The 22,198-nt window shown below is 31.8% G+C and overlaps 3 protein-coding genes across 3 annotated transcripts; 1 reads left to right on the plus strand and 2 right to left on the minus strand.

Annotated features, from left to right (window-relative positions):
* Nucleotides 1-511: 511 nt before the first annotated feature.
* Nucleotides 512-2,655, minus strand: LOC133669088 (D-3-phosphoglycerate dehydrogenase 1, chloroplastic-like). Its single transcript, XM_062089138.1, has 3 exons — nucleotides 2,641-2,655; nucleotides 1,535-1,960; nucleotides 512-607 (listed from the first exon to the last, which is right to left on the minus strand). Exons 1-3 carry the CDS (start codon nucleotides 2,653-2,655, stop codon nucleotides 512-514), a joined length of 537 nt encoding a protein of 178 aa, XP_061945122.1.
* An 818-nt stretch (nucleotides 2,656-3,473) lies between these two features.
* LOC133668033 (65-kDa microtubule-associated protein 1-like) lies at nucleotides 3,474-8,643 on the minus strand. Its single transcript, XM_062087773.1, has 11 exons — nucleotides 8,468-8,643; nucleotides 7,509-7,560; nucleotides 7,301-7,399; nucleotides 7,028-7,231; nucleotides 6,632-6,880; nucleotides 6,323-6,538; nucleotides 5,543-5,698; nucleotides 5,110-5,421; nucleotides 4,330-4,417; nucleotides 4,063-4,211; nucleotides 3,474-3,925 (listed from the first exon to the last, which is right to left on the minus strand). Exons 3-11 carry the CDS (start codon nucleotides 7,370-7,372, stop codon nucleotides 3,626-3,628), a joined length of 1,746 nt encoding a protein of 581 aa, XP_061943757.1. The 5' UTR covers nucleotides 7,373-7,399; nucleotides 7,509-7,560; nucleotides 8,468-8,643; the 3' UTR covers nucleotides 3,474-3,625.
* An 8,483-nt stretch (nucleotides 8,644-17,126) lies between these two features.
* On the plus strand, nucleotides 17,127-19,196 carry LOC133671933 (uncharacterized). Its single transcript, XM_062092594.1, has 3 exons — nucleotides 17,127-17,572; nucleotides 17,733-17,864; nucleotides 18,738-19,196. The coding sequence occupies exons 1-3, from the start codon at nucleotides 17,135-17,137 to the stop codon at nucleotides 18,885-18,887; spliced, it is 720 nt and encodes a 239-aa protein (XP_061948578.1). The 5' UTR covers nucleotides 17,127-17,134; the 3' UTR covers nucleotides 18,888-19,196.
* Nucleotides 19,197-22,198: the final 3,002 nt, after the last annotated feature.

Consider the following 22,198-nt stretch of genomic DNA (forward strand, 5'->3'; position numbering starts at 1 on the left):
CGGATAATGTGGCAAGACTAATGGTCATCCCTTGTCTTTAGGATACATTAGAGAGACTGACCTCGTGAGCTCAAAGCCCCTAAATGAAGGTCCAATGTTACTTTATTTAGTGGATGTTTGGTAATGTGGCTACGTGTGAGGTTGAGAGTGAGCCACAAAAATATGTGTTTGGTTAAGTTAAAACTTGGTTTTGTTTTGGTGGGACCCGCTATAAATTGAGGGCACCTGAGGTTTAACAAAAGCAAAAAAGTTGAGCTTTGAAAACAGCAGCTCACCTTAGTTTTTCAATTATCCACCGACAAACCAGTTTGGCCACCAAACACATATTTATGAAGAGAGAAAAAACTCGTTGGAGGAATATCAAACTTCTCAGAAGCTCAACGATTCCTCTAGAAAGTAGAAGAGAAAGAGAGAAGGAAGAAGAGCAGAAACAAAGGAAAAATAAGAAGGACCGTTGTCCATCGGCCAAGCAACTTCCCCAGTTCACCACTAGCCTCCGCCGTTTCGACCGCTAGCCAGACATCGTCACCGCACAGGGTAGCCTACTCTTCCCCTTCTCCTTCTCCTCCTCCTTCTTCTTCTGTTGCATTTCCTCATCTCCACTATTCTGCAAAGTGAACAGACTTTTCATGTCAGTCCGACCCAAATAAATGCATATTGGACTGGGTTCGACCCAGTAAAATAAAATAAAAATCCAAAAAATTTCTCAGATATTGTGTTTTATCGAAAAATTAGTTTTTAACATTATTCAGTGGCACTACATAATTATATTAGAAGGAGATTGCATGATGACATAGTCCTTGTCGGATGGATTTGATCGCAATCCCAATTTTGTTCCTAACGATATTTTACCTGATGTTGTTGCACGCTCAGGAAGCCATGGAAACTGTAGTCTTTGTTGAATGGATTTCGTACGTGATGGAATTGCAGATAGTTTAATGAAACAATAAAAAATACTTTATATAAAGTATTGCTTATTTCATGATGTAATAACAATAGTTAAATCTATAATATTTCAATTAAAAACCATCAATATATATATATATATATATATATATATATATATATATATATATCTTTTTAGTTATTTTATAACCTCAATTTGAAAAGTATTCTTAACCAAATACATTAAACTATTTTTTGTTCAACCTGAATTTCAACCACAGTTTTAACCAAACATATATTTTACCAAACCAGCTTTAACTAAAAGTTCTTTTCATAAAATAATATTTTTCAAACTATATCCACAAAAATTACCAAACACATATTTAACATTTCCTAGAAAGTTAAAGTAGAAGTAGCTTAGCCTATAAAACTCTACTTTCTTTTGTCTAGCTCAAATATAACACGTGGGTGATTTGGTGTGAATCATAACATCACGAGGGCATCTTTTATCTTTGATCTTCTACTAACTAGAAGTATAGTTTTAAAACCTGACCCAGTGGTTGATCCAGTATAATGATCGGGACACGGGTCAGATGGGTTGACCCGGGTTAACCCGGGTCAACCTAAAAAAAATGGGTTCAAGAATGACGGAATTGTGCGCCTTCAACTTAAGAAACAGAAATTCTTCAACTGCTGGTATCTCCCTGATCCTCTTTAGCGCTTCCTTGCTGGGTTTTTCATCCACACCAATGGTCATTACTGCTTGTTTTCGTGGAGCGATCTTGCCAACGCTCATGAAACTCACATTTACATTCTCCTCGTTAAGGATATTCCCCATACTACCAATCATACCTGGTTGATCAACCTCACTGCAAAGTATGAGGCTGTCTTCCATGCTCACATCAACACCAAATGAATCTATCTTGGTGAAGTAGGGCTTCCTGTCTTTCACTTTTCCCTCCACTTTAATCTTACCAGAGTAAAAAATTGCAGTGGCAAATTTAGATTCCACATTGGTAATTTGGACGTGGATGAACTCAAGTGGATTCTCAGGTGAACCATCCAACAGAATAATCTTTTGTTATCCTCGGTCCTCCACTTAAAATTAAGCTTTCAAATTTTACCCAACAACTAAAACCTGAAATAAAAAGGAAGAAAACTAACTAAAACCAAAATCTTACCAAAAGAATTAATCAAAATAATCTCACCATGTCTCTGCTTTTCGGCCGCTGAATTGACACTTAATACCTATTAGGAAGAGGCACCAAACACCTTGGATTTGGATTTTTTGAGAAGGTTTTGAGATTGTGGGGTTAGATTTTTGTAGATCTCCGAGAGAGAATGTGAGAGATTGAAAATTGTTTGAGTATAAGAAGAAGATACTGGCGGAAACGAGTAAGATAGTAAGAGCAAAGATGAAAGGGTATTTTCTTTCTTTGACCAGATTTTGAACAGATATCATCGCCATATGCTTTTTTTTATAAGCTTTTGGGAGAGAAAGAGTTTAAGCAACTAGCAAGGATCGAGATCCACAAAGATTGTGGGTCGGAGACAGAGAGAGACGATGACATTCAATCAAAGAGAGACGATAGCTTTCAATCAAATTGAGTGTTTAGGAAAAAACAATGTCGTTTTGTTCATATATATATATATATAGGTCGACTCGATGGGTCAACCTGGAACCCGGTTGACCCGGGTAAACTCGGCTGAGACCCGACCTTATATATATATCCCATCGGGTCGACCGGGTCTCACCGGGCCAATTCTCATTCTGTTTTTTGCTTAGACCATGCCCGGTCCCAGACTCGGGTTGGCCGTCAAAACTATGACCAAAAATCTATAACTCTCTCAAAGCTCTCCTACTCATACCACACGACTTCTGGAGCTCCATCTGTTTGGACTTTGACCACTAACTTATGCTTCTCTAGCATTGCTTGTCTTCCTCCTACGCCTATTTCCACCTGCATCCATTCTTCTCGATTAGTATATTGTTGCTTCTACAAGTCATAACACTACTAGCTCTTGGGATATTGACATGTTCTTCAGAACCCTCGTACACAAATGGGTTTTGATTACAGATCCATTATGTATATCTCTAGTTAAATAATTTTGTTAGTTTCTATACTTGTTTCTTTATCTTGTTTTTCAGAGAACGAGAATTTAAAGTTCTTATTTGATTTTTAAATTATTTATTACATTCTTAAATATAAAGGAAAATATGTCAATCAGTTTTTATTGACCGGTGGTCTCCTCATCACATCACGGACGGAGGTGCCGCTTCTATGGCATACAATGACTCGGTCAATATGAGATTCTTGGTCAATGACTTTAACAGAGTTGCTTGTATAGTGAGCCAGTACCGGTCCATCCGGACCTTAGTTAACGGACAATTTTCGAGTTAATGACCTTCTTCGAGCCACCACATGATTCTGCTCAGAGATCATTTCCTTGTCACATTTCACAATCTCATGGTTTGACCATTTTAGCAGACGAAATTCAGCAGCCAGTTGTTCTACATTAGAAGCTTAGCGTCGAGTAACCAGGCACTACAACAAAAAATTCGTTCTGAAGATATGGAGCAGAGAGGATTAGAACAGCTTAAAAATGTGGATAAGATGCACAACTAAAAACAGCTCACTCTCCAGTTACTCAGTTTTCACAACTATATGACTACAACAAGCTCCTAGAAGTAATAACATTAATATATCAAGGTGTAAACCTCCAGATCTCTCTTAATTTATCATGGTGAAGCAGAAACCGTGTCGGTGCCGGAAAAATGAGAGGCGGCATCATCTTTCGATATGGAAACATAGTTAACAGGGGCAGATAGCCTATTATCCCTCCTTCCACCTTTAGTTGCAGAACTGCTCCCATTTTGATTAGAATTTAGAGATAGCCGCCTGCTTGGAGTTCCATTAGCACTGCCATTTGCTCGGGGACCAACCACCTTCTTTGTACCAACTGGTCGAGCAGGACTAGGTCTTGCACTGAAAATGGTGTCTTGTTCTGTGTTTTGCTGCTCATGGAACTTCTTCTGATCCTGTCATATCCAAGGTTATCTCCTTTTAGCAAGAGAGCAATCGAACAAATCTCACTCTAGACCCAAATCAATTCACATTCTAGTTTAAATGCATGCATGAGCTGGAACAGTGTAATAGTCACTAAATAGGAACTCACCCTCATTCTCCGCTTCTCTTCTTCTCTTTCCTGTCTGAGCATGGCATATTCATCTAGCATGGCAAGGAGAGGAACACCATCATATGCAAACTGTATGCCACGATCTTCTTCCCAAGCCCGAGTTTTGGCAACCAAGGTGTCAACCAAAGCTACAAGGGCCAACAAAACCAATTAAATCTCTGGATGCAGATCTACGCAGAACATTTTACAAAGAGAACAAAGATGTTGATCTTGCCAACTCTTTGGCTTCCCTGATTCAACAGATACCTGGAATTTTGTTAACCAGGATACGGGCCTTTTCTGCACGTTTGAGATTCAAATGTGCACCTCTGCTTGCATTATACCTGTTTTCATCCTGTTTCAACAAGACAATGCCATTTAAGTTACACCATCAAATCGGCGTTGTACAAGTAATTTCACCTGCTTTCTAGAAAATCCAGTTTGATCTGTTGTTCCTTTTCACTATGTTTAACCTCATCATTCACCATTAGGACTCAAGAGTTTTTCCAGTCATATAATGTCAAAATGAGACAGTTGTCCTGCTACTAGGCAAATGTGGAATGCACAATTAGACAAGATAAAAACATCAACAAGCAAGATCAATCACATTAACCTATTATCTGTTAAAGAAAACCAGGGGACAGAGATATCCTGTTACTACGCACACGTGATTACACAATTAGATAAAATAAAAACATCAGCAAGCAAGATCACTCACATAAACCTATTATCTGCCAAACAAAACAAGTGTAAGCAGAGAAAAAAATATTTCCCACTTAAAAGGGGATCTATAGATCAGCTCCCAATGCAGGAATTTCTTGGGGGACCTGAGAGGCCATGGCCCTTCATCACTTGAAATAATTTTTTTCTATTAATGCCCCCGCGCATCTATAAAGTATATATGTATCATCAACAGACCTCCCTAAAACAATGACATGCCATACCACTGTGCCAGGAAAGCAGTGGAGAGATCTCTTGGAAGTGATTATTGAAATTCTCAAATCAGCAGTGACAGTATGTCACAAAGAAGGAGAGAGATCAAAATACCCGATTGTAGTCTTCTAGCCAACTCTCTTCCTCACATGCTGACATCCATTTCTCAACCTTATCCAAAATTTCTTTTCTGCTTAGAGCTTCTTCTTTGGCTCTTGATATCTGATTGTCCATGTCAGCCAGTAACTCAGTAGGCTCAACATTTCCAGAATCAATGAGAGTCATAATCTTTTCTCGAGCAGCCTCTGGATCTATCTCTATATGAGCATGGACATATATCTCTTCAAGTTCTGCTTGCTTTCTGAAGGCAATTTCTTTCATCCTGCTGGCTTTCAATTGATCAAGCCTTTCAACTTCAACCTCAGCCTTAAAAGCAAGTAATGGTAAAATCAGTATTCAACTTTCAGAGTTTTCACAAAAAAAAAAAGTATACAGCTTTCACAGTTATTCAACCTTGCAGGTATATTTACTTGCAGAATTCAAATACCTGCTCAATCAGATCCAGAGCCAGAGCTCCTGGGACAGCCACTTCATCAACTGAAGCCAACATGTTACAGGTTACATGGTCGAACAATTTCCTTTCTTCCATTGGAGTATCCATCAGATTCCACAGGTCAATAAGTTGATTTGTCAGCTCTTGAAGCTGTGGTAGGAAGATATAAATCAAAGATATTATGAATCTTAGTAGAGAACAGAAGGATGTGGTTCAAATCAAGCACATGCAGCAAAAAATATATCCATTGTGACACTTCATTTTACAAAAGAACCTTTAGACTTTGTTCCCTTTGGATGTTATACAAATTATACTGGTGCTATAAAAAAATTATCAAGTACAAATTTAGAGGAAACAATACTTGTTTTAGATGTTTTGAAGATGTCAAACAGAAATATGATGCAAAACAACGTTTTCCCTACTGTTGAAAGAATATATCTGAATTACAAGTATTCATTAAGAATGCAGTTTTCAGAAAACATCAAGCAGACACATTTAGTTCACAAGAAAAACTTATTTAACAAAAAAAAAAAAAGCCTTGAGGAAATAGGGTCCTGATATAGCATAACAATTTTTTCTGTTTAAAAATGTAAAAATTGATATCCCATTTCTTCATCACAGAATATCTTTATGCTATGGATTGATCTACAGGATCATCATTTGGTTAAAGCTCTCAATTAGTACAAAAGTCTTATGTCCTTAGGTTCATGTGAAAATGTAACAAGGAAAATATATTCTCCCTAGCAGAGAAAACTACAATGCCAAAAGACTTACCTTATGAAGCCTTTGCTTCTTATCTTCTTTTAACGCTAAGACTGTCTTAGCCAGCCTTGCTAATGTATCATTGCTAATACTTTTTGATTGCGCACCAGTTGAGTCAATTAAGCTTGGATGAACATCAGTTACAGTACTGAAGAAGTCCATCCCGAGGACAGCACAGAGATCATGCACACTGCTTACAAATTCGAGGACCTTGTGCAACCTACCACTCTACAATTTAAAATTAGCAGTTAACGATTAACTTGACAGATCTAGAAAGCTAGAAATTATATGATGCACCATTACCAAAATAGAGAGATTTACCTTTTCCTTTTGAAGCTCTTGAAGTTGGGCATGATATTCATCTAACTTCTTTAGGGATAAGTCAGCTTCATCAACTGCAGGAGCATCATTGATATTTAAGTTCCCAGCAATTTCACCACATATTTTCTGAATCTGTGAATGTACGTCAGAAAACTCCTTCACTCTCTCAGCTTTCTGTTCCCACAGCTGTTCAAGTGCTGGTGCTATAGCTGCAAGTTGTTCCTTGATTGTTCCTGAAGTCTTCTCAGGCTGAAATTAAAACCAAGGAAAGCCATGAGGAGCCAGCTTTCACAGTTCATTACCACGAGGAGTTTTGCATCAACACATCACCATAATACACACTTTAGACTTATGCTTAAGCGGACCATACAAAACGAAGTCAAATAAACCACTCACAATTCCTGCAAAACTTTTTTCTCCAAGGGCTGATAGAAGACGGGCAAGTTCAATTTTGGCATCTGATAAGGCCTCAAGAAGCTGTACCCTCGACTTTGCAGCCTGCTCAACTTTCTTCTTGTACACATCCAAGCACTCTTGTTCTATTTGAATGAGCATCTTGTCCCGATCCTCGTCACTTTCACCAACCTCATCCCAGATTTCCTACACCACATCAGGGACAAGTTATGATTTCTTCATGTCATACACATGAACAATCAAAAAATGAAATACCTGGAGCTTTTGCAATAAAGTGCCACAAGTTGCTTCTCCAACAAGAGGGTTTTGAGCATCCGTGACTGCCATTCAAGTTATTTTGCAACCTCACTTCAACTACATGGAACATTCAGAAGACATTTAGTAATCCATAGATGGGACCATGATACGCCCTTTATGCTTACAAATGTAAACTACAGAAAGAGAGGAAACTGAAGCAACTTACCTTATTGACCAGCAGGAAAAGTACTTTTACCAGACAAGTAAAACATACACACCTGCAAAGACAATCGACTGATCAGGAGTAGGCATAGAGTGAGGGTAGTTGAAAAAATAAGCTCTGGAAACATTTGAGGAAAGACTACCTAACTTGTTTATAATGCATCACGACTCTAAATGCATTCAGTACAGAACACTGAAAACTAACTGCAAAGCTTTAACACATGTAGTAGAACACACACAATGCATGTCTTTATTTAAAAGCAAAGAGATTTAGGTAGCATACAAGACAAAGCATGGGATTTGTCAATCCTGTTACATTATTGACAGAAACATAGAGATCTTTTTCACTGAATTACAGCTTGCCAAGGCTATTCAGAAAATACATGAAAATAAAGAAAGAAAATAAAATTCTGAACTTGAATAAGTTGTTGTTTGGACCTCAAGAAGAAAACTACAATCGTGCTTAGCCTAACACAATCAATCGCATACTTGAGTCAACCTTGTACAACCATAAAAACACAAAACAAGAACTAAATACAGTATTAATACCATGCCCTTTACCACTTTCTTAACAAAACCAAACAAGGAATAACATATATTCTACTGAAACTAGAAAAAAAAAAAAAGACAATTTTTCTCCCTATTGCTTGCTGACATTCTCAGCTACCAGCCAGCTTATTTTACTAAAAAAACCTTACATATCCCAATTACGATATTATTAAACTTATTGGAACAATTCTAGATATTTCTTGAGTCTGAACAAGATCTCAAGCTTAAAAGGGGGGAAAAAGTTGATTTCAACAAAAAAAACGCAGCAACAGTTTTTAAGTAAAAAATTCCTACATTCACTAAATCAAGAACAAGAACAAGTTCTAAGCCACTTAGATCTCTTGACAATCCGAGAAAACAACAAAAACAACACTGAAAATGAGATCAAATGGCAACAAAAATAATAATGCTTACCCAGACCGTCCTTGAAGGAAGCTAGGGTATTTGAGGAGGGGTTTGTTGCTTTCAGATCTAAAGATTTTAGTTTTTTTTCTCACTCCAAAGCTAGTATCCGTGACTGACTGTGGACTCTGTGCAGAGAGAAACCTTGAGTGAGGGAGTGATAATAGACTCGAAGAAGCTAACAAACAAAAAGACAGAGAGAAAGAAATGGAGTGTGGGTCCCTTTAATATATCTATCTAAAAGGTTGTCGCGATCGTCTCTCCTTCTTTTAACACCCCGTGGTTTTCGGGATTATTTACGAAGATGTCACTGCCAGACTAGTATTGTTAGAGCATGTCTGATGGAGATGATAAATGGAAAGTTAAAAATAAGAAGAAAAAAAAAATTATTTTGGCTTTTCAATTCTTGGAGTCCAATTTCAATTCCTATAGCATTTCCAAAGGGAGATGTTATTTAAAACAGTCAAATTGGTAATATAGATTTTTTTTCATGTGCACTCCAGTAGAAAAAGGTTTTTAGAAAAGTAAAATGTATTTTAATATATTTGATACAAAATTATATTATTCTTATATATTTTGCAAAAATGCTAAAATACTATTTATTGCAACAATGTTTTTCTCACTAGTTTTTTTTTCTTTGTGTTTTTATAAAAAAATCTATTTTTTGTTTGTTTTTTATGATATTATCATAATCTCTTTACTTATGTCATGAGTTTGACGAGTTCACCCGGGTTGACTTGGGTTATTTTTATGTCTTTTTCTAATTTTATTTTTTTTATTTCATCCTTTTAATATTAGGTTAATTGAAAATCGTTTGAGTTGTTTTTATACTTGTCATGTTAACCGGGTTATATTAGGTTATTAAAATAGTTGTGTATCAAATAAATTAAATATAATTAGCTCTTTTGTATGGCTTTTTATCATTGGAGTGCAAATAAATAAAAAGGTTATATTTACACTATTGTCATTTTTTTTTGAGTTTTTTCATGTTTTTTTAGCTATTTTACACATTATACATGTTTTCTTTGCAAGCATAAAAAAATAAAAGAAGAAAAGTGGAAAATATATAAATTGAGAAAAGAAAATCAAAATAAAGTGTCAAGTGAAATACCAAAAGAGCAATAAAATTAAGAGAAGAAAAAAATTAAAGAAAAATAAGAAAAGTCAAAATATTGGTACAAGATATGGTTTTTTTATCCATATTTTTCTTGTACAAAAATATCATAATCCTTCCATGAAATTCCATAATCATTTCTAAGTATATCAAATAAAATTTTCCAAACGTCAAACTAATGAAAACTTGGAGGATAAGTTAAGCCAAATAAGAGACAGATGGAGGGAAACACACACCACAAAAAAAAAAAAAGAAGAAGAAGAAGAAGAAGAAGATCTTTTTCTTCCTCTCACTTTCTCTCACAATTTTTCTTAGTCAGAATTTGATCTAGACCACAACATCTAATCCATCTTTTTGTAGTTTTCTTTTTTTGCCAATTATCTTCTTTCCTTCTCCTTTCTTTTTTTCCTCCTTTAAGGGTAATTTAGATATATCACTCTGCAAATCAAAAATCAAAAGACTTTTTTTTCCCTATTCAATCTTGTAATAACAAATATATTCCGTGAAAAATACTATATTACTCTTGAAAATATGCTATAAAACTTACATTGTTAAGGATAAAACAATAATTTTATTGTAGAAATCCACTGTAAAACATAAATATTTATATAGTGAAACATTAAATTATTTTAGCTTTTATTACAAGAGAGATCGGTAGTTCAACAAACCCAGTAGTTTGGTGGTGCGGTGAAGACTATATTTAATCTTTTAAAATGTTATAGTTTCGATCTCCAACTTTTTATTAAGGAAATTCAATTTTGGAGGGTATTGTAGATATATCACTATATAAATCAAAGATCAAAAGACAAATACTATTACTCTTGAAAACCACATGTCCATTCATTGCCAATGAAACACGTGTTTGAGTTATCTATCTTAGACAAAAGATGTTAGTGGCAATATGGTAGTTAAGATGGATGACGAGGGTATTATGCACGGTGATGCAAAAACGATGATCAAAAGTATGAAGTGGTGCGTTTGGAAAGCAAAACGAGATTTGAGGGCAAATGTCATTCATTGCGAGGTGTCTTCACGTATCAAACAATCTTTTGTCATGCATGCAGAGCCAATATATTTCTAAAAAACTAGGAAAGCTTATCTTCCTTTCTCTACTATTTCAGTCCTTCTAGTTTTATAAATTGTAATTTTAAATTAAAAGTTCATTTTATTTATTTTTTAATCAACAAGTTTGATAGAAAAGAAAAAATTGCTAAAAAAACAATGAAGATAAGAGAAAATTATCGGTTAACCATGTTTCAGCAACTAAAATGATAGATTTTTAGGGCTAGGTACATCGGTCTAGGAAGCCCACATGACTAAATTTTTTATTTAATTTAAATTTATTTTTTTTGAAAATTAATTAATTTAAAATATTTAAAATATATCAATTTATTAAATTAAAACTAATTATAGCGCTCAGATGGGTTGAATTGGATTGTGGTTTCATAATTTGTTTTGATTTACTTTTTATGAGGTTATTCTAGTCTCATAACTCGGATTACAAGTTTGACAAGTTAACTTGAGTTAACTTAAATTATTTTTTATCCTTTATTTAATTGAACTTATTTTCAATTTTATCATGGTTTTATGACTAGGATCGCGAGTTTAGCAGGTTAACCCGAGTTTATGTGGGTCTTTTTTTATACTTTTTAATTGATTTTTTTCATCCTTCAACATAAGATTAATTGAGAATTATGTATTATAATTTTTTTATTTGCTTTCTTGGGATTATCATTCTTCAACTCGGTTCATGAATTCGACAAAGTTAAATTAGATTGACTGAATCGATCCAATATGTTGTTGTCTCAATATTTTTTTTTAAAAAAAATATCTTGATCTTTTTACTCAAAATACTTCTTTGTCGTTCGTCTAGGTTTTTTTCTAGAACTGCTAAGTTGATCAGGTCAACCATCACATAGTTAGATTTTTTTGATCTAGTTCTTACATAAATAGATGAGATGAGGATTTTTTTGAAATATGAATAAAGGACAAATGAACTTTTTATCTTTCTACCAAACCTGAAAAAAAAACTATAGACATAAGTACCATTTGGAATAATGACACTTAAATGATATTTTCTTTCTTTTTTTTTTTACCTTTCCTCCCTTTTACTTTTTCATTTCCCTCTCCTACACCAAAACCACCATATCACCAAACCAAGCCTCCATCGCAACCCAAATCACCACTAAACACCTTGCCATTGCCATTCAACAACTCTAGTAATGTTTCTTATATTGGCCTAACAATCTCTTCATTGTAAGAACTAACACCTAAAATAACAAATTCGACAATCTCCCTTCAAAGTTTTAATCCACTTCCATTTCCTTGTAGTGATTGTGATTACTTTCATCACTAAGGTTAAACAATTTCAAGCTCTATTTCAATAATTGTTAGTTTTCCTAACTTTATTAGATGTATCCTCTGTTTGTCTAACAATTACTACACTTTTTATGTAGTTTTTAGAGCAACTTTTGAGATATCTTTGATCATTTTTCCTTCCACTTTAATGTTCAACTTTTGATTTTTAGTAAATTTTATTTAGTTTTCATTTTTATTTGACATTCTAAATGTATTATATTTGAACCATAAAATCTTTGGAAGTCAAAAACCACTAAGGTTTTGAGGTGAAATAAAATGGGTGTATAAAGTATCATTATAAGGATGGGTTATGTTTGCTCAGTGGATTTAAAATAGGAGAGAGCAATTTTATCTTGATTTTAGCTATCAACCATATTGTGTTTTGTTATATTTTTATGTTGATTTTAAGGTCCTTGTGAGGCTTACAACTTGCTAACATGTTTAGCTCTAGATGTGTTTTGGTGTCATTTCTAGATTTAAATGTTTTTTGCATTCTCACATATGTTTAATATTGTATTCATGTTCTTTTTGGTTTTTTTAATGCATTCATTTTGTAATAACCCAAAAGTGACCCCAATTTTTATGCAAATGTCAATAAAAGAAATCCAACTAAACATAAAAAATTCATTCTTCATAAAAATTCATCATTGTCCAAAATTTATTAATTATAATATTTTTTTCATTATTTTTAGCTAATTTTACATATTTCACATATTTTTGGCAAGCATGAAAAAAAAGAAAACAAAAGAGAGATGAAAAGAAAAATCAAGCAAAGAAAAAATGATTGTGAATGGAGTGAAAGAATCAAGAGAATAATGCAAAACTCAAATGAGGTAGGAAAGAAACGCACACCATAAAAGAATGATAAACACAAAAAAAGTAATCAAGGAGAAACCCACACAAAAAAGAAAGAAAGATAATATATATCTAAAAAAGAATGGTCATAATTCATTTCTCTCTCACTCTTTCCCTTTATTTTCCTCCTTTAGCAACCCCTTAGAATCTAATGGGTTTATTCTAGCAGAAATTATTATTTTTTTATTTTTTCCCTTTTTATCTTCCATTTCTTTCTCTTTCTTTTTTAGCTTGAGTTTCTCTCATTCTCCTTACACTAAAAATTGCTATGGTGATAATGACTTCAACCTCTTTGTCTAACCCAATAGTAACCATTGATTCTAGAAACAATACTAACAATTATAGAAAATTAAATAAGTAGAGGACAATGTCCATAAAGGATAAGCAATTTTAGCCATCCCCTTCTATGCTTTGATATGCTCTATTGGATGTGGTTATCCTTACTACCTTCATTAATGATGGGCATAAATCCCGAGGTTTATTTTAAACCTAGCCACTTGCTGAGAAAACATTGAAAAAAATCTCACTAGTGGCAATAAAATGGTCAAATTATTGTAGTCAAGCACCAACAATGATCCAACAACTTTCAGATTAATTTTTAAGGGTATTTCATCCTTCTCTTCCTTTTTTTATTTATTTTAAATTATTCTTAATGTTTAAATTTACTTTTTAGTTGATGTGAAATGTTAGGTCATGCCAGTGTCTGATACCACAAGGCATGATGTTATCAAGAAAAGTTTATGGTGAAATAATAAAGATGCTCAATATTTCATGATGAAACTAGGAATATGAGATTATGAGTTCTTATTGATTGAGTTATTGGAAGTATAATGGTTAGAGATTAGAACCTATCAATTTTGAAAAAGAAAATTAAAAAACAAATAAAAGGAAATTTTGAACCAAAGAAAGATAGGAGAATGCAGAGACCATGACTCGAGATGATAAAAGGGGGTTATTTTTACCATTAAAAAGAGGAGAAACAAGAAAGAGAGAGTTAGAAGAAACCATACGCTATAGTGGAATGCTTCTTCAAATGATTCCAAGTAAGAGAGGTTTTATTCTTTTTCTTAATTTTTCTTTGATGTATTTTAATATGAACATGGTTTATTTTATAATGATTATGTACTAAATCTTATTATTTGAGGGCTTTGATATAGTCTAGTTTTGATCGCATAATTTAAATTTCAAGTTATTTTATTTCTATTTTTTTATATTTTAAATGTTTATCCTTGATCGAGAGACAATTTATTATTAGAAGCTTTTAGGACTAAACACCATTAGTTGAGCAAAAAATAAAGATACTTTGCTGCAATTAGTGTAATTTTATATTAAAAAAATTCAAAGAACTTAATGAATCTTCAAATAATTATATTTACATAGAGATATATTGAATTATCATGTGAAAATGTTTTTAATGTTGTTTGAGAGAAAACATTAAATAATTAAAAGATCTTTTAATCATCAGCATGAAGATTTGAGATTTTATAACAAGAAATAATAAATAGTGTGGGACTAACTAGGTAAAATCAAAAGTTCTAGATTTATTTTTTATTATCTTTATAATCATAAGTTTTATTTTTTGTTCTTTTAATTTTCTTTTGTCAAACACTGTAGTTTAATTTAGATTATCAACTCTATAAAATTTTAGTTCTATTTCTAAATTGTAACTATTTTGATAAATCTCAATATTCAATAGCATAATTAGTTCTTGTGGGTTCGACACTCTTTTCTTTAGAAAAAATTTACTACTTGTGATGATTTTGTTCTCTTGTAAAGATTTATCATATTTGTTAGCGATGAACTAAACAATATCGATTTCACAAAGGGGTTAGTTGCACACTTTCCACAATAATCAGTGATGTGATGATGTATTCCCTTATTGATTGGTTCTTATAATTTAATAAAACTAATTATTTAATCTTTGTAGTTTTATAGACTACATATTTAATTTTTATAGTTTAAATTTATTTATAATTTAATAATGTTATCAATTTGAAGTTCTTTTCAATTTTTTCCTTAAATATAGAGTAAATGTAATTAGAATCAACAACAAAATTTGATAACAATGAGTTATATTTGTTAAAAAAAATGTTAAATTAGGAATGTTAGCATCAATTAGACACTATTTGCAAAGACTAATTAATCAATTTTGGCAAATTGATTAATAAAAGTTATAATTATATTATGAAGTAAACAAAAAAAAAATTGGGTTTTTTACTATTCATATACCACATGCCTTTCCACACTTCACTGTCATTATTTATGGCCATTTTTTCCAATTACATTCTTTAATATTTAATTTTTTTACACTTTGTTTATTAATCTTTATTTCTTTTCAATTTTATCATGACAAGTCAAGTTGGCATGGTTTTAAATATTGAGATTTATTTTGATTAGCATGTTCTAATATACTTGATGTGGAATTGAATATTCTAGCATTAAATTAAAAGCTAATTTTATAAAATTGAATTTTAGGTTATTCTTAAAGTAAAAGATTGCAATAACGAGGATCAAGATTATCTTTTAAAAAAAATCAGAGCCTTTTTTTCCATTTAAATTGTTCAAAATGCTTAAAAGATTTTAATTTGGTCTTTTAAGTTTTATCATTTACATATTTGGCCTCTATTCTTTTTAACTTTTATATTTTAGTCATAAAACTTTAGTTGTTTGCATTTTAATTTTTGATTGTTGTTAAAAGAGAGAGAAATTTGCTAGAAAAAAAGAGAGAGAGAAAACTCTTAGATGACTAAATTCTTGTGTTTATGGATTCTTTTTTAAGATGAGAACTCAATAGAGATGGTTTATAACTTTAATGATGTCTAGAAAACTAGATCAAGGCTCAATAAAGTTTTTAATTTTATTTGATGTAGTCCGATTAAAATATGTTTTCTGGTTAGAAACTAGGTTTTAAAGGTTTATATGACATTGTTTTTTCATTTTTTTAGATCAACAATGTTGAAATTCTAGTTTTGAGATCCAAAACTTGAACCTTGTTTTTTCGATCATCAAAATCACCTCTAAAGACCATAAAATATTACAGACAAATAATACATTAACCTTACAATTTAAAAAAAATATGAGCAAACAACACGAAAATCAAATAGACATGAGAACATGGCCTTCTAAGCTCAAGTGCATTTAGATTTTTTAGTTTGGACGAGACGTGCAAGTCTATCCTTCCAACCTAGATGCTTCATCTATTTTTTATTTTTAAGAAAAATAGCCATTGATTTTTTTATCTTAATAATTATCCGATTATGTTATAGTTTTAAAATATTTTTAGAGCTTTTTATAATAATATTAAAAATTATTTTTTCAAAATAATTATATAGGAACCAAATATGGAATTTTTTTATTTGCTATGTGAATAAAGTATTTATTTTGTTGTTTTTATGATGTTTTTTTATATAATTCTCTCAACTTTATTATTTTTATATATTTTTTAATACATTCATGAATTTATCTATTCATGATTTGTTTTCTTTTAGTATAACTTGCTTTTAAGATTATGATAAGTTTGTTCTTCTGATAAAAAATATATGTTTTTTTTCCAAAAATAAAATAAAAAGAAACACATAATTAAAAAAATATATATTTTTCTTTTTTTTTGAATTATTTGAATATTTATTTTGATTTCCTTAAGTTTTTATTCAATAAAGCACATTGTTAATAAAAACTACAAAATATATGTTTTTTTGTGAAAAAAGATTATTTACATGAATAATAAAACAGAATTTGGATTAAAAAAATATATCTTTTATTACTTAAAAGGTTCATTTTAATTATTATATAATTAAATAAAAGAATTCAAAAGGTGTCCCTTGTTGCGCATCAAATATTTGCATGTGTATTTTTTACAACTTAAAAGGAAAATCAACTTAATATTTAATTGCTTTTAACCATTCTTTTTATGATTTTTTTCAGTTAATATATTTTATTTAGATATTGTTTTTAAAATTTTCAATTAAAAGATTATATGATACTTAAGAAACAAATTCCAATGCTGATACCTTATTCTTTTATATTAAAAATTAACCTAAAATGCAGCTAGCACGGGTACCCTGCCTGGTCACCTCTCAAATATCGGAAACAAGTTAATTACCGTAAACAAACGTAGCATTTGTTTCATTTTCAATTCAATATGAGAACGACACCGTTGGCTCTGGGAATAAAAGAGGGATTGTTATTGCTTTTTAAAATATTTTTATTTTAAAATATATTAAAATAATATATATTTTTTATTTTTTTAAAATTATTTTTAATATTATTACATTAAATTTGAAAATATATTAATTTAAAATAAAAAGTATAATAATTTTTTTAAAAAGTTTTTTAAAAGCATTTTTAAAGCCATGTCGGTCCTTGAGGGCTTTGTCTCAACTCCCAGCGAGCAGTCCTCACGTATCCTCTGCTCTGCTGAATTATATCTTTTACCCAAAAAACCGGCGATTCCTGAAAAACAAAGCCGAGATTTTGGGGTGAGAAAAATGGAGGGAGTGGGATCTCGGTTGGGCCGGTCTTCGTCTCGGTACGGCCTATCAGCGACGGCCACTGTTCTTAATGGCCCCGTCAGGAAGTGGAAGAGGAAATGGGTCCACGTGTCCCCTTCTCCCACCCTCAATTACCGCAACAACAGCCACTCCAACGGCCATAACAACAACAACAACAACAACAACAACGGCTCTCGCCTCCTCCTCTGTCGGTGGACTCCACTACCCCCCTCTGGCGGCGCCGCCGCCGCTACCTCCTCCTCCGAGGATCCACCTAAACGCAAATTCCGTTACACCCCAGTAAGTAAAACACAACCTGGCATGAGTTTTTGTTAGTGAATTTTGTTTCTTGTTTTTCACTTGCTTGCTATTTTGGTTCTGCTAATTACTTTGTAGAAGATATGGAATTAAGTTAGAAAACTGTTATTTTATTTTTATTTAGTATTTTCTTATGTTGTAGATTGCTGTTCTGGAGGAACGTAGCAAGGTAGAAAAGAAGGTTGAACAAGAAGTTGAGAAGCAGTTGGTAGGGTGGCTAACTTCTAAGGATGATAGACAAAATATTGGAGATGGTCTCAAGAGTGAAATTCAGGTCTCACCCTCTTACAGCACTTTTTGCCGCGAATTATATAGCTCTTTTTTTTTTCTTTTTTAATGATTACTTTTCGTGTATACCGTTATCATATCCCATTATTTCCCACATTTTGATGCTAAGAGTTCTTAGCAGGTTTAAATAAGAGATGCTTTGCTCTTGCTATTTTGTGGAGAAGTTGAGAGAAGTGAGTTGAGACGATATCATCCCGCTTCACCATTTTTTCTTGGAATTTTTTGAGGCAGACAGATCACCTCATCTGAATGCCTTAAGCTTGTGAAAGTAAAATGGTTTTAGGATTCTGTCTAGACAAGTAGAAGATCAAAAGGCAATCTCATACCCTTTTTTTCTTTTCTTTTTTTGAGGACTTGAGATGTTAGTTCAACATTTTATTATGATTTGAGAATTCCACTCCCCAAATGAACTATTTGAAGAAATTTCAGATACCTGTTAAAAGTCTTATTTTACATGAAACTTTTGCACTTATAATGGAACCTAGAATTGTTTTATATTATTTGCTCATGTATTTGGATATTCAAACCTTTGATTCTTTTTTCATCAGGCAAATGGTCAACCTTTCCAAGACTCATTGTGGGAAAATTATTTTTAAAGTTTGACCATTATATTTGTTGCTAAACGCAACAGAATTCATGGTTTGTAGCTGTCAAAAACTTGATCACCGCCCCAAATTTAGGTTGGCAAACTCTCAATGGGTTCCCAGAATGCATGTCTTCCAATGGCAATGAGAATGCATTTTCTTAGTTGTTTCCGTTCTAGCAGATGGAAGTTTTGTTTTCAAGGATGTCAGAGGCTTCAATTTGTTGAATTCTCTCTTTAATATTGGTGTTAAACAGGAATCTGTTTCCCCTGCAGGATTCAAACATGAGCCATTTGGATTTGGATTTGGATTTGCGCGTAAAAGGCCTCAACAATGATCTTGACTCTGTTGGCCAAACCGAAGAGGATCAAGTGAAGAAAGCAAGCTCAGGTGGGTTTGGACGAGTGATTGACCCAAGAAACTGAAGCCAATGAGTCATGTGCTAGTATGAAAGTCTGAATTGGTTTCTCATTCTGATGCTTGTAGCATGTTAATACAACTCTTTTCTATTAGATTAAGTAACATTGCATCACATTGTAATTAACCGTAGGCTTCTTGTCCAGTTTCTCGATGAAGGTTCTCTGCACTAGCTGCTGCTATCTGTATATATTTTCAACCCTCATAGCTTCTTGTACCCTTTGTGCTTATTGTTTTTAGTACCATTACTACGACTCTGCAGCAGACAACTATCTCATCTGTTGTCTTGTTAAGAATTTCAAGATTAGAATTGCAAATCCTGTACTCTTGGCATCTGTTATAAAATGCAACAGTGTAGATTGAGGCTGACCAAAAAAAAGGAAAACTGAATGGGGTGGTCAAAACAATGTTACCCTAGATACAATGCATTGGGAGCAATGTTTTTACTATCTTGCCCTTAAAAAAAACCATAAAGGGTAAAATTGTTACTGCACAAGGACCATGTGGGCATTTTAGAATTGATCGAGGTTAAAATAGGTATTGTGTATTTTCTTTGCAAAGTAAAATGAAATAATTTCAATGCTCTTCAAAGTAAGAAATTATAATGTAGGGGTTTTTTGTGATTTTATATATTGACCTTTATAATCAAAGAACCTTTCATTGGCAATTGTCTTCTTTTTTTTTTTAATTTCTAGGAGCATAATAAAGAGATTTAATTATTCTTAAAGTTTAAATTTTGATACTTTAGGTTTGAGGATATTTTTTTCATTATATTATTAGTTTTTTTTTGTTATTATCGGGTTTGGTTAAGAGCAATTTGATATTTTAATAAATACAAAATATTTATAAAAAAAATAACTGATATGTGTCTTGTAGGCGTCGGTCACTCTACCGTTGATATAAACACTTCCCAAGGTACACTAAAATCAGATTTGAATAGTTTGTAATTTGACTCAACAAAAACCTACCTTGGAAAAACAAAGTTATATACAATGATCACTCTTACCATACATTTATAAAAAGATGCGAATGAGTAGTATAAAATCATAACGAAATTGATCAATTATTCAAAGAGTTTGTAAGTTTAATAAAAAACTTAGCATGAGAATTACTCAACCATACAAAAGATAGTAAGGATGTCAGTTTTTGTTTTATTAAAAATAATCTTCTTGTAAAAAGTCTACAAAAGAGAAAGAATCATAAGTTTAATAAGATATCTCTAATGAATATGAATAAACCTAATGAATATGGATAATAATTTAGTGAATCCAAATTTAAATAAAGGTTTAATATCTCCAAAATATATAATGATAACTAAAAGATAAATAAAACAATAGTCCATCTAATCTAAATAAGACTAAAGTTGTTTTATCATAATTTGCTAGTACTATTGAAGCTCAACTTCAAGTGCATGGTTCTCTTTAATCTTAACGAATTAGAAGGCGTCCCATATATCAATAGAAAGGTATGGATGTCAACTTTCTAATGCAACTAGAACAGTATTACGATTCCTTATATAGATCCATATATGATAAAAAAAAATAGAAAAAAGTCAAAACCGGTAGATTTGAATCTTCTTATTCTAATCTTTTTATAATGTTTGAATGCTCACCTACAAGCCCTTTTTGAACATGAATTAAATTAATCAAGGCTTGTACTTCGCTATTTAATATCTCCTTGAAGTTCACCTTAACTCACGTGTATTGAAGAAGTCTATTGAAAGCATTTTTGAACCTCTTAACTCTAAATCTTGTCATTGGACCAACTAGAACCTCCAACGGATCTCTTGGTGTTGCTTGGATTACATCAACTGTCTTCAAATGACATGTGTTACTGATTTTGGTTGCCAAAAATATTGTTCCAGGGCAGCATTCGATTTGTCTTGATGGTCCCTCCATGAATTGGTAGCGTGTGCATGCATTTTGACTTCCAGTTTGGCGCTAGCAGCCACTTCTTTTTTTTTTTCGTTCTTTTATCTCTCCTACTCGATTCTTGCCCGCTACCCTCTAATTTTTCAAATAAGCCCTTTAAGTTTTTCATTTCTTTTGATTACTATTTGTTTTATTTGAAATAATTTATAATATTGAAATTGTTTTTCAATTTCATCCTCGTTTGGTTTTTTCATTTGTCAACTTTAGTGACCATTCTTTTAATTGTTATTTATCTAATTTGAGATAATTTTTAGAATTAATTTTTTTTTTATGATTTCATCAACCATTTTTTTCTATCAGATTTTATCTTCATCTTTTTGATTTTTTTTTTTGCTTTGGAAGATTTTTTTAAATTTATATTTTTCTTATGATTTTATTCTTTAACATTAAATTAGTTTGGATTTAAGCTTTTTGGTTAAGCCCATGTTTAGGATTTCATGAGTTCAAAGTTTGAGAGATTAACCCAGCTTTAAGAGATTTCCTCGGGTTTGCTTTTTTTTTTTAATTATTTTTTGAAGCTAATTTTTTTTTCAATTTTGTCCTTAACATTTATTTAATTGAAGATTAAGCTTTTTTTTTTATTTGCTTTCTACTTGTTGTTCTTTGTTATATTTATGTTTTAAAAAGAAATTTTATTCTTGAATTAAGTAGAATTAATTAATTAATTATAAGTATAATATGCTCACTTCATGATATTTAAATAATAATTTAAATTAAATTATTTAATCCAAATAATTAAATAGATTTTTTTTTAATTCATGACTATGTACTTTCAAATTTACAAGACAAATAATTATATTATGGGACAATTATCCTCATCATCATATGATTTACTCTATTTTATACTTTGCCTCTATTATTTTGAAAATTATAAAAAAGCATCCTAACTTATACGGACACTAACACTTAACATCCTTGTAAAAATAAGTCATAAAAAAATACATTATTTAAATTATTGACATTAATTTCTATTTAATAACTAAAAACTCATTGCAATATTAATATTACAACTTTACTAAAAATTAAAAAGGAACTAAAACTTGGAATTTCATCAAACACTTAATGTGTAATTCAAAATCAACTCTAATTTCATAATTTTTTTTATCAACACAAACCTAATAGATTGCAAGGTAGTCGAAGAAACCCAAAAGATGTCACTTAGTCTTTCATGCCCAGTAGCAGCAATCACAAATCACACCCGAAACAGAGGAAATTGGAAAGATCCATTTACTTTTAAAGATTGGCTATCTTTTTTGTTCACAACAATAATGTACACCTTAGAGATGCAGAAGTCAATGACCATGAATTGCTTGAATTTGTACGTTATCTTCAATGACAAGATGTATCATGATAAGATCTGAACAAATAACTTTCGATACAAAAATCAA

The sequence above is a fragment of the Populus nigra genome, chromosome 1, assembly GCF_951802175.1.
Source record: "Populus nigra chromosome 1, ddPopNigr1.1, whole genome shotgun sequence".
In the NCBI taxonomy this organism is placed as follows: Eukaryota; Viridiplantae; Streptophyta; class Magnoliopsida; order Malpighiales; family Salicaceae; genus Populus; species Populus nigra.